The sequence below is a fragment of the Elephantulus edwardii genome, unplaced genomic scaffold, assembly GCF_000299155.1.
Source record: "Elephantulus edwardii isolate Elephantulus edwardi_28Jun2011 unplaced genomic scaffold, EleEdw1.0 scaffold00233, whole genome shotgun sequence".
Classification (NCBI taxonomy): domain Eukaryota; kingdom Metazoa; phylum Chordata; class Mammalia; order Macroscelidea; family Macroscelididae; genus Elephantulus; species Elephantulus edwardii.
In genome coordinates this window covers 4,477,024-4,490,067 of record NW_006399983.1, presented here as the reverse complement: position 1 = coordinate 4,490,067, position 13,044 = coordinate 4,477,024, and the positions used below count along the sequence as shown (strand labels likewise).

General features: G+C 39.0%; 1 protein-coding gene across 1 annotated transcript in view; it reads right to left on the bottom strand.

Annotated features, from left to right (window-relative positions):
- Window positions 1-1,926: 1,926 nt before the first annotated feature.
- DNAH9 (dynein, axonemal, heavy chain 9) overlaps window positions 1,927-13,044 on the bottom strand; it is a 623,295-nt gene continuing 612,177 nt past the window's right edge. Inside the window, 2 exon segments of the mRNA XM_006898570.1 lie at window positions 1,927-2,022; window positions 2,024-2,197. Of these exon segments, the coding sequence (XP_006898632.1) occupies window positions 1,969-2,022; window positions 2,024-2,197 (228 nt within the window). The 3' untranslated portion in view covers window positions 1,927-1,968.

The window sequence follows — 13,044 nt, the reverse complement described above, 5'->3', positions numbered from 1 at the left end:
GCTGTCCTCTTTATCCTTTTACATTCTTTGACAATTACTTTTTGCCCAAGTTCTGTGTACTTTAAAAATGATCTTTATTACCTAATTTTGTCTGTAGGTATCAGAAAGTAATAAATAGGATTGATTTCCTAGTATTGCCTAGAGGTTTCTTAGCACTTATATTGAAATGGAACAAATGACCTAGTCCTCTAAAGTTCCTACTGAAATGTATCTTCTAGCTCACATGTAGCAAGGCTCCATTTTGCTTTTTTTTAAAAAAAAAAATTCTTTTATTTCTTGCAGTTCTTTTTTTTAAAATTTTATTCTGATTTACCTACAAAATTTGTCCATATTGCCCCTCACACTATATTCCCCCCCCCCATACCCACCATCCCTTCATTCATCATATGCCTGGCGATCGTATGTGCCAGGTTATGCTCTGGAAAGAAGTTGCTCATGAGGAAGACAGAAGTGCCGACCTGACAAAGGTCATCTTACAGGTACAAAACTGCACAATGTTGACAAACCACAGTAGAAGTGAGTTACTGGTTAATGGGAGCAAAGAGTAGAAAACTCAAATTGGAGAATATCCTCATTGTCAGGAGGAATCAATTAACTCTTGTAGCGTGAAAATGAGGAAGGGTTGTAGGAATCACTGGGGTTGTATGCAGTAAGGACATTGAGTAGATGGCATTAGACCCTGTGTGCTTCATTCCAAAGATCTGTAAGGTGTTTGGATTTGATTTTTCCCCCCTGGATTTGATTTTTAAATTCTCAAAGTGTGGTTTCCATACCAGCAGCAAGTGCAACAGTACTAGATAAGGCCTATTTATTATTTCCTGGTATCTATAGAGTAAAAATTGAGGTAATGAGGCATAGAATACTTTGGCAGAAATGATCACTGAAGAATCTCAGAACAAAGAAGCCAGCTTGGGGACTTACTTGAACCTGAGACCTACTGAATCAGTCAGTGGTCGTGAGTAGTGGGGCCCAGAAACCTTTGTTTAGCACGCCATCTGGGGAACTGTGATGCCTACCTAAATGTGTGAACCACTGATTAGATGGTGACCGATTAAAAAATAAATCTCTGCTAGAATATGAGGGAATAAGGATCCTAGAAGGAATGCTGGCATTTTCGAGCATTCTTACAAACAAGCCTAACATGTTTTATAGAAGAACACTGAGACACCATAGACTGAAAATTTTAGAGAAAGATTTCTTCTTGGGTCCGTCTTAATGACGTGAAGGATGACAGAAATAAAGGGAAACAAACCTTTCTATTTCACAGGAGTATCCTCAGGAAATAGTAGATGTTTAATAAAAGCCTATTTAATGGACATGTGAACTAGTGAAGGATAAATACCACACTTAATCCTTCTAATCCTGTAGATTAAGCGTACTCAGTCTCATTTGTTTCCATGTTTTCTAGGACTGCTTTGTAGCTACAGAGGAAGAATTGAGTATTTGGTAGATTATATGGCTGAAGGGAACCCTCTGTGACCCTTTACAGAAAATAATGGGCTGACACCTGGTCTGCAGTCATGTTTCTCAAACTAATGTGTGTTCTGGTCACCTGGGAAGCTTGTTATGGTGCAGATCCTGTTTTATGGATGATACTGATAGTCCAGGGACCACAAGGACCAACTCGGAGTCGGAGCACTGAGAATATTCTTTGTTATGGGTTTCTCCATCTTTTATGAATGCCATTTTCAAAGACTATACCAGACATAGTTGAAGGATAAATAAATCCTTTTATTAGCTAGATTTCAATATAACTAATATCTCCTCTAATTCATAGGCCCATACTTTTCTAGCTCAGGGTCTTAAATGTGATTTTAGTCTCTTTTTCAAGGTCTCTAGAATTTCATAAAATTGTGAGTGCACTGTTTTGTGTATTTCTAAATATCTGAGGCCAACTCTTGTCCACTTTTCCCTTGGGTGGCCGTCAGCCCAGCCTCCCTCTTGCTTTGTCAGTGACTCTGTAGACATCTAGATCTGGAGAAGCAGGGCTACTCCAGCGAGAAGCCACTTGGATGGGGCCTCCCTTCATTTTCAGGTTGAAAGTCCACACGTAAGTGGGGCCCCGCTGACAAGTCTTGTACAGAGGGCAGGGATAGACGCTGCGGCAGTCCTGCTTGTCCACAGGAATGGCTTTGATGAACATCACTGGCATAGGGGGTGTCAGCTCTTTCAGCTTTGCTTCTGTAATGATCCCAGCCTGAGGACAAGAACATGAGAGGTGCGGTATTAAATCAGACCCAGAGCACAGCCTGCCAGCCTGTTTCTCAGAAGCTCCAAGAGAACAGAGACCAGGATGGCCTGAGTTACATGCCTCTTCACCTCTGAGGTCTCTCTAAAAAGCATGCCATGAATTACAGAAAATGTTTCCATCTTTCTTCATGCTAAACAGTTTCTTGAGGCATAGTACCAAAAGCTGCTATTTATCATTCATAGATTAATGCCTTTGGATGGCTCTCCTGGTTTTCTTTTTTCATTCATTCATTCATTCATTTCCTAGACATTGAATGAAACTATTCGCCAGATGACAGTCTGTGTTCTGGGGATTTAAACATGAGTAAGACATAGTGTCTGCCAGCAAATTCTTGGTTTTTTTAAGTAAGGTTTTGATTCTTTCCTGTTTCTGCCTCTTTTCACATGTGAACTTATCTACCCCCTTAAGCATTTGTATTCTCGTCAGAGGAAACTACATGCTATCTTTCCCTTTGTTATAACAACCTGGTCATCTGTTGCTTTCTAGATGGATCACCCCCCCCCCTTTTTAAAATAAAATTTTTATTTTATAATGGTTTACTTACAAAGTTTGTATACATTGTTTTTCACACCAGATCTTTCCCATTTCCTTTACCCAACCCTCCCTCCACCCATCAAATTGTGTGACCCTATGATTAACCCCTCCCATCCTATCCTACCCCACCCCCGCTGCCGATCTTCACCCCTCTGCTCTCATCTTCAGCTGCCACTGGGTCCTCATACATGTTCTACAATAATTGTCTTATACAGTATTTGTCTTTCTGGGACAGACTTAATTCATTTAGCATAATGCTCTCCAGTCCCTCCCAAGTTAGGTAGTAATTTACAAAATCATTGCTCCTGTGTGCTACATAGTATTCCATCATGTGAATGTACCATAATTTTTCAATCCATTCGCTTGTGTTTGGATATCTGGGCTGCTTCCATGTTCTTGTGATTCACCCCCTTTTCTGAGACATCTCAGTAAGTATATGTGGGACATTTTTCTGCCCATATGCCATGGACTGCCAGGTGAATAGTCAGGTTTTCCCTGGAGAGGGTGAAACCAGGATGCTCCTTGGAGGCAAGGATTCTGAGGCTTCATCTGACTTTGGGCATGCTGTAAGGAGGGACTAGTCTATCATACTTGGAAGGGTGGAGGGACAGCACAAGAGAGGAAGACCCTGGATGAAATGGATTGATTGAGTGACTGGGGGAAGGTATGTCAGAGACAATAAGGTTGGCACAGGATAGAGCAGGTTTCACGGCTACTGTACATAGGGTCACTAGGAGTCACAAGTGACTCCATGGCACTAACAACAACAACAACATTGTTAAATGTTTTAAGGAGAAATGAGTTCCTAGGAATCATCTTCAGAAAGGTGGTTACCATGTCCTTTATTTGCATCTGTGGTATATGCTAACACTCTGACAAGGAGAAGTTCATGTATGAATACAGCTGAGCCAAACTTTATCCAAAACTCTTTTTTAAAAAACATTTTATATTGTATTGCTTACAAAAGTCATATACATTGTGTTTCATTTATATACATTGTGTCTCATGCATTCCTCCATTCACACTGTGCTTCACATTATCTTTCCCATGTTGTTGTTGTTGTTATGTGCCGTCAAGTCGCTTGCAACTCATAACGACCCTATGTACAACAGCCCTAAACTTAGCTCTGTCTTGTGCCAATCACACTGTCTCTGACATCCCCCTCCCGATTACCCCAGTCACTGAATCAATCCACCTCATAGAGAGCCTTCCCCTCCTGCCCTGTCCCTCCACCCTACCAAGCATGATGTCCTTCTCCAAGGACCAGTCCCTCCTTACAACATGTCCAAAGTATGTTAGACGGAGCCTCAGAATCGTTGCTGCCAGGGAGGTGCCCGGTTTAACCCTCTCCAGGCAGAACCTGTTTGTTTTTCTAGCAGTCCATGGTACCCTCAATACTCTTCTCCAGCACCACAGCTCAAAGGCATCAATTCTTCTATCCTCCTTAGTCACTGGTGTTTTATATAATTAATCACCATTGATCCAGGCTCACCATTACCTCACCTTTTCAGGTCCCAACTGGATCATTCCTAATTCCTTATTCCCTTGCTCTGCCCACCAAACTCTGTGACCTCGATATGCCCCCCCCCCCCCCCGCACATTCCTCAGCCCCTCTGCTCTATTCTGTTCACCCTTTGGACTTTGGAACACATCTTATCAGTACTCCTTCCATTTATTATAATAATGTTCTTAAAGCAGTGTTAGTCCTTATGATACAGAGTAAGTCCCATTAATTTCATACTACTATTTTACAGAATACGCTTGGAAAATGTTTACCAAGGAAGATTCCTTATCTGTGTGCAGGTGCCTCTGAACCTCTTATGTTATGGACAGTTTGATTTATTTTCCATAAAACTGATTTAATGGAAAGAAAAGGCCTGTTTGACTGTGTTAGAGGCTGAGATATGGTGAATTCCAGAAGTGAGGTAAATAATGGTGACTCCAAATCCCATCATTTGAGCATTTCTGGTAGGGAGCAGGGTTAGCAGCTTTCTAACTTCAAATACTTCTAAAATGATAAGTCTATGATTTTAAACATAGTCAGTAACTTGAGCAACCATCTTGAGTATCTAACTCTAGGATATTTTAATCACTCCCTGAAAGGAAACTCTGAAACAATCAGCGGTGAAGTATAAAAATTCCGTCACTACTCTTGTTATATGTTCCATTATGTTTGTTATTGCTTCCTGTATTTTGGGGGCTCTTATGTTAGGTGCATATAGGTTTAAAATTTTTATAAATTCTTAAGGAATGAAAGTTTATAATAATACTTTTTTTCTTCCAGTAACAATTTTTGTCTTAAAATATATCTTGTTTTATATTAGTATAGCTACAGAACTCTCTTTTGGTTCCTGTTTTTCTGTTAACTTTAAATCCATTTGTGTATTTAAATCCATATTGTGTCTCCAACAGGCACCGTGTTGTTGGACTATTTACAAAAAGAAGAAGAGCTTTGCTTACTCAGTATTTCCTTCCCAAATAAAATTGGAACTTACCTTTTCTATCTTTTTGAAGAATGATATTGAAGTTACAGTAAACCTGTAAATTGCTTTTGGTAAGTCTGTCATTTTCACCACATTGTATCTTCCTATCCATGAGCATGGAATGTGATCTTTTGTGTCTCGGTTGTTCTGTACTGTCAAGTCAGAACCGACCCATAGCCGGCCCTCTGGTGGGTTTTCAGAGGCAGTTAATCACAGGGGAGATTGCCCATCCTTCTCCTACAGAGCAACTGGTGGCCTCAAACCAGGTGCCTTTGGGATTGCAGTACAGCTTCTTGCTACTAGATGACCAGAGCTCTCTAGTTATGTTTATTCCTAAATATTTATTCTTGTCGTTGGCTATTGTGAATGGTATTCCTTTTCTTGTTTTCTTTTTAGCGTGTTTTTTTCTTCTGTTGATAAATTGGACTGATATTGCTGTTGTTGTTGTTGGAAGAAGGATTGGCCATCCACTTCTGAAATAGCAGGCCTCTGAAAATTCTGTGTACAACAGAACACATTTAGATAACAGAAATGGCAAAGGAGGTTGAGTTTTCAAGTATGGAAATACAAAGGAAGAGGAACAGTTGTAAGCAGACACTGGTGATTGGGACATGGAATGTGAGAACCATGAATGTAGGAAAATTAGATATTGTTAAGGAAGAAATGGAACGCATAAATATTGATATACTAGGCATTGGTGAGATGAGATGGACTGGCATGGGGCATTTTGAGTTGGATGACCATATGATATATTACTCTGGAGATGAAAAGGTGAGGAAAAATGGAGTTGCTTTCATTGTTTAAAAAGTCATTGCTAGATCTGTCTTGAAGTACAATATTGTCAGTGACAGGATAATATCTATACGCATACAAGGAAGTCCAGTGAATACCACTATCATTCAAATATATGCACCAACAACCAGAGCCAAGGAAGAGGTGATAGAAGATTTTTACCAGCTTTTACAATCGGAGATTGATCGAACATGCAGTCAAGATGCAGTGATAATAATGGGTGACTGGACTGATATTAGTGTGTTTATTTTGTATTCTGCCACTCTAATGAATTGGTCTACAAGGTCTAACAGGTGTTTTTTGTTGAATTTTTAGGGATACACACACATATATACATATGCACACAAACAATCATACCATCTACATGTAGATATAGTTTTATCTCCTTTTTGTCAAAGTAGATGTCTTCTGTTTCCTTCTCTTGCTTTAATGCTCCATCACTTTCAAGACATTATTGATTAGGAGTTGTGATAGTGAGCATCCTTGTATGGTCTCTTTTGTCTCTCTCCATTGAGAATGATGTTGGCTATTGGTTTTGCATATGTGCTCTTAATTATGATGAGGAAATTCCCTTTTATTCCTTTTTTTGTTGAGTTTTTAATCAGTAAGGTGTGTTAGATGTTGTTGAAAGCCCTTTCATGTCATTCTTGTCCTTGTTTTATTGGTATGATGGGTTACATTGATTTTTTTTGTTCTGTTGAACCATCCTTGCATGCCTGTTATGAATCCATCTTTATCATGATGAATAATTCTTTTGATATGCTATGGATTCTGTTGGCTTGGCTTTTGTTCATGAGAGTTCTATAGTTTTCTTCTTTGGTGATGTCTAGCTTGGTTTTGGTATCAGGATTATGCTTGCATCATAGAATGAATCTGTGAGTGTTCTTTTTTCTACATTTTGAAATAATTTAAGTAGGATTGATGACATTTCTCTGAATGTTTAGTAGAATTCACTGATGAGAGTTCCTGTCTTTCCACATTCTCTCCAACATTTATTGCTTGCTGTCCTTTTAAACTTTGCCATGGCTACTGGGGTGAGATGGTATCTCATTGTGGTTTTGATTTGCATCTTTCTTATTTCCAGTGATTTTGATCATTTCTTCATGTGGAAGACTGTCTGTCTTTAGATAACTTGCTGTGTCTGTATGACTTTAAGATATGACCATCAAGACAGTATCCTGGACATGCAGCACTGCTGGGGTAGATGGATGGGGCAGGTACCCAGGAGCTTGTACCTGGAAGGTGATGCAGGCCAATGTTTTAAAGCCAGTCAGTTAGTATCTTCTGATGTTCCCACAATCTGTGGATGTGGTTTTTGAAAGGGCTTCTCTTTCTGTGGGGATTTTTGTACACAGCTTCCCACTTCTGTGCAGGTGCCAGTCCTTTCCGGAAGCGTGGGAATTCAAGAAATCTTTGTCTTGCTCTGATGTCTGCCTGTTTGGCTTAAGATGGTGTTGGCTCCTCACCATGTCACAATAAAAGTTGAAAGTTTTCTCCCTCTCCACCCCTGGGTAAGACTGCACATCATCTCACCTGGCTAGGTGAAGGTTTGCTCTGGTATCCTCCTTCTCGTGAATGGGGAGAAAAAAGTGCTCCATCTTCCAAGGTCTTCCTGTATGTTCCAGTATGATTTCCTTTCTTTCCTTGTAGGGGAGAGGCTTTGCTTGGCTGGCAATTCTATGGTGCTTATTATGAGCTTCTCATAAGCACTTTTATTCCTTCTCCCAATCAGTTTTGTTTCTCCTAGTTTCCTGTAGGCCTCTGGTATTCATTTTGCTCATGGCTGGGATTTTTCTCCTTTTTTAAATTTTGTTTTGGTTTGCATATAAAATTTATATACACTGTGTTTCACACTTTCCTTTCTTCACATTGTGTATCATACAATCATTTTCATACACTGTGTTTCATAAAGTTAATCACCATTGAACTATGCCCATCATTACTCCATCTTTTCAGGTCCCCACTTTATCTTTCTTATTTCCTTTACATCCTCTCCCCACCTACCAAATTGTGTAACCCTGTGATTTCCTCCCTGCTCACCCTCACCCATCTGCTTGTACCCCTTACCCCTTAAGGTCCCCATACTAGTTATCTTTCTGTTTTTACTGAATTAATTCATTCAGCCTAATGCTCTTCAGTCTTTCCCAAGTTAGGTAGTACTTTTCAAAATTGTTGCTTCTGAGTGCTGTGTAGTATTACAAGGTGTGAATGTACCACAGTTTCTCAATTCATTCAGTTCTGGTTGGACATTTGGGCTGTTCCTATGTTCTTCTAGTGGTGAATAATGTTGCTGTGAACACTGGTGTACAAATCTCCATTTGTGTCTCAGTTCTAATATCCTTGAGGTATATTCCTAGCAGTGACCCTAGCTGGGTCACATGGAGTTTCTATGTTCAGCTTTTTGAGGAAATGCCAAACTACCTTCCAGAGTGGTTGTAACATTTTATACTTCCACCAACAATCTATGAGAGTTCCAATCTCGCCACATCCTCTTCAACATTTATTGCTTGCTTTTTTATTAAACTTTGCCACTGCTACTGGGGTGAGATGGTTTTGATTTGCATCTCTCTTATTGTGTGGCTGGGATTTTTTTAGAATAATATTGTGCCCCTACTTGAGGGAGGCAAGTCCATCAGTCAGGCTAGGTCCCTCTACCACCAGAAGTCCCCTCGTATGCTGGCCTTTACCTTGAAATATTTTACCAAAGCTCAATATCACCACTCCTGCTGTGTTGGGTTGCTATTTTCTTGGTATATTTTCCTCACCACTTGACTTTCAGTTTATCTTTATCCTAATTTCTCAGGTATGTCTCTTACCTAGAGTGTATTGATGGGTTTGGTGTCTTATTCATTTTACTACTATTTTTCTCTTTGAATGCATTTAACCCATTCACACTCAGTGTCATTATTGAAAAGCAAGGTTTCTTTGCTGCCATTTTATTTTTTTTGCATTACTTTTGTGCTGTTACTGGTCCATTCTTAATCTATCTCCGTGTAAAGAACTTCCCTTAGTACTTCTTTAATGTTGGTCTTGTTTTCATACACTTACTTAGTTTCTATTTTTCTCACAATTTCTCTGTCATATTTAATGGAAAGTTCTGCTGAGTACAGGATTCTAGTTGGCACTTATTTTCTTTCAGAATGTTGTCAATTACATTCCACTGCCTTCTTGCTTGCATGGTTTCTGATGAGAAAGTGGAGCTTGAACTTTATAGATAACTATCCTTTATAGGTAATTCTTCATTTTTCTAGATCTGCTTTCAGTCTTTTATCTTTCTCTTTGGTTTTAGAGAATATGACTGTGATATATCTTGGCGTTTTTCTTTTGTGGTCTGTCCTTTTTGGGATTAGCTCAGCTTCTTAAGTGGTGTATTTTCTCATTTCTCATCATACCTGGAAAGTTTTCATCATACCTGGAAAATTTTCTTCTAGTAAGTCTTCCACATTTTTTCAGTGCCCATTCCCTTGCTCTTCTTGTTCTAGAATTCCAGCTACACTTGCTATTTCTCTTTATGGCATCTGATGTTATTTCACCCTCAACCCCCAACCTCTTCATTTTACTTTTTTCTGGTTTTTTTTTGTTTGTTTTTTCTGCTAGAGGATTAATTAAGGGCTTTGTCCTTTGTCTTTCCTTTTGCTGATGCTGTATTCTTTTTCTTCAATTCTTTCCTTTTGTCCTTTCCACATGTTGATAGCTTTTGTAATGCTGCTCTTATTATTCCAGATTACAATTTATTGTTTGCCCACTGTTTTTAATATCCTATTGGTTTTATTTTTTATTTTTAAAAATTTCTTCTAGTTCTTTGCTTATGGATTGCTGCAGTTCTTCAATTATTTCTTCCATCTTTTGTTATCTCTTGATCATCACTGTCTTGAATTTGTCCTTGGAATATTCCATCAACTCTTCTTTTTGAAATAATCCTTGACTCTGTATTTTGATTTCTTGCCTTTTTTGTGTGTGACATTTTCTTTTATTGTGGAGTTTGATGTTGTCTGTTGCTTCCAGGACACTGTAATGATGCTTTTGTTGTTGCTATGTGCCTTCAAGTTGCCTGTGACTCATAGTGACCCTATGTACAATAGCTCTGAAGCCTGCCTTGTCCTGAGCCAGTTTTACTGACTCTGATACACCTACCCCCATTGCCCTAGTTACTGTATCAGTCTATCTCATCTAGGGTCTTCCTTTCCTATGTTGTCCCTCCACCCTTCGAAGCATGATGTCCTTCTCCATGGATTGGTCACTCCTGGCCACATGCTGAAAGTATTTGAGATAGTGCTTAAAAATCCTAGCCTCCAAGGAGAAACTTGGTTTCTCCGTCTCCAAGACTGACCTATTCGTTTTCTTGGCAGATGTTATTGTAGATTTTAAACATTCTTTTCTTCTAGAATATGTGTGATAGTTGAGGGGGTGTCCATGTAATTATTTGCTCATTGTCTGTACAGTTCTATATAGTTCTTTTGGATGGAGTGATGGTGGTTATCATTGGTTGCTATCTAACACTGAACACTGTGAACCTAGTTCTAATACAATGTGTAGACATTCTAGTCTAGTGTGCTGTGAGGCCTGCAATGAGGGTGGTACAGGAACAGCCCCCAAATTGAGATTGGCAGATTGTTGCCTTTCTTTGCTGTTACTTGATGAAGGCATCTTTGAGCAACTGCACATGTAGGCCACCTTCCTGCTGGGTCACTGAATTTCTGAGTTCCTGATTCTCTGTGGATCAGGAATTATCTGTGACTCAAAGTTTCTCTGCCACTCTGTGAATTCCTATATAATCTTGCCTTTAGATTTCTGCTGTCTCTAGTGTGTCCTGGCCATAGTTGAGAATAGCTCTAGATTGTTTGGTTGGTGGCAGGTGTGGTAACCTGCAGGGTAGGATCACCAGGTGGGATCTCTAAAGCACTGTAGGCTATTGTTAGACATACTGTGTGCTGATGGAGAGTATGGCCTGGACTTTTCTTGGGTGTTCCTTAACAAAATCATCCACCCAGCATCCACCAGAATCTTTGATTCATGTGATTCATTGGTTGGAGCATTGTTGCTACTAGTCTGGTGACAGGTGTGGCAGTCCTAGATGTACCAGTGGGCATAGCTCTTTCATGAGAGGACTTTTATCTCTGTCAGAACATTCATATAGAAATTCTCACCACTGTGTATGGGAGGAGCATCTTGGTGCCAGATTCAAATTGGTATTATTGGTTCCCATCTACTGTGTCTACTGATGAGCTTCTCCATGCCATATAGGATATTGGCCTACTTACTATGAGAGGGGCTCTAAGACTGTGCTACTCACAAAGCTGTGAGAGTTTTGAAATATCACAGTAGTAAAGAACTTACTACTTTTTGACAAATTCTTTTTTCTGTTGGAACACTGAATTCTTCTGTGTGTGTGTGTGTGTGTGTGTGTGTGTGTGTGTGTATACACAAATTGAGGGCCTCTACCTCCTGGAGTTATACAGCTTGGCTTGTTTACCTCCACATGCTGCTGCTGATTTTTTTTTTTAAGTCCAGTGTGGAGACTTGAAACGTGAATGTCTCTTGCAATTTTTATATTTAAAAGACAGACAAGAAAATCAACAATCATTTTTCACCTGTATAAGGTATACAGGATCGTCTTAAAATTGGTCTAGGGAAAATCCTTGGTGTGTGTTACAGACACGTAACTGTTAAAGTTATTGTAAGTTATCTGTATTTAGCAGAGATTTTTCATCTTGACTGATCTGAGCCAAATTTGAAGACTATTAATAAGTTATGTTTGGAAGTTTTAACTTTAATGAAGTAATTATTTGCTGTGAATGAAACAAACAATGAATTACTAAACAAAGACGGTGCAATGACTTTAGGTGTTGTTTTTTTATGTGTGTGTTTTTGTTTTGTTTTGTTTTTTAATGAGGCTCCTGAGAATAAACCCAACTGAAGCATTTCAATCTACTTGAATGAGAAATGTATTTAGTATCAAAAGAGTCCAAGAAGACATGGATGTGAAAGGTACAATCTCAGATGTTGGTCAATTACCATGGCACACTTACTGGTCACTTTGTACAAAGTAGATTTGAAGTATGGTGGTGAAAACATTAAATGTGACATTTGAGGAGGGGAAAAAATGTCCTTTCAGATGGAAGTTCATTCAATTAGTCCACAATGAGTAGTGGGGAAATGAAGTCCTGCTTCTTCATGATACATGTCCAGTATGGGAAGATCCCTATCTTTTGAGAGTCCTGAGCCCAGCCCCCTGGTGCGTGTTCAGGTCAGGTTCACAAAGCTGCAGAATTTTTTAAATTGCTCCTCATGCATGCCTTTTCTCTCTTTTGTGTCTGACTTGGGTCTCAATAAATTCCTCCAAATACAAGGGTGCTGGAATATTTTCTTTAAGTAGGTTTCTATTTCTTTTTTATGTGTCTACTAGAGAGGGGCAGGCTTGCTGGCCTGACAAGCTAGTCATCCCACTGCAAGTTTGAAGAGGCTTTTTTCCCTCTTAGAATTATTTCTGTTCTTTTCTCTCTCTTTCCTTGTGGGACTTCACTACGCATTTATTGGTATACTGAATATGGCTTTTAGAGGTCTCTGTGGCACTGTTATAATCTTTCTTCATTCATTCTCATTGTGTCCTTACTAGTGGATAATCTCAGTTAACCTGTGTTTAAGTCTGAGAATTCCTCTGCTTACTACAATCATCTGCTTGGTCCCTCTAAGTAAGTTTTTAATTTCTGGTGCTATAATTTGCAGTTCTATAATTTGAGTTGTTAAAAAATTATTTCTAGATCTTTACTAGTCTCTTTCCTGAGACAATACTTGTGTATGATTATTTAAATCCTTTTTTTCTGAACATTTAAAATAGCTGATTTATTGTAATTGATTTTTAACTTTTTTTTCTTTGCATGTCTTTTAGGTTTTTTTTGTTGTTGTTTTTTTAAATCACCACTGCTGACCACTCTAAAAGAGATTACAGAGAAAGGTTGTGGACAGAATGGGCAAAAATATGAA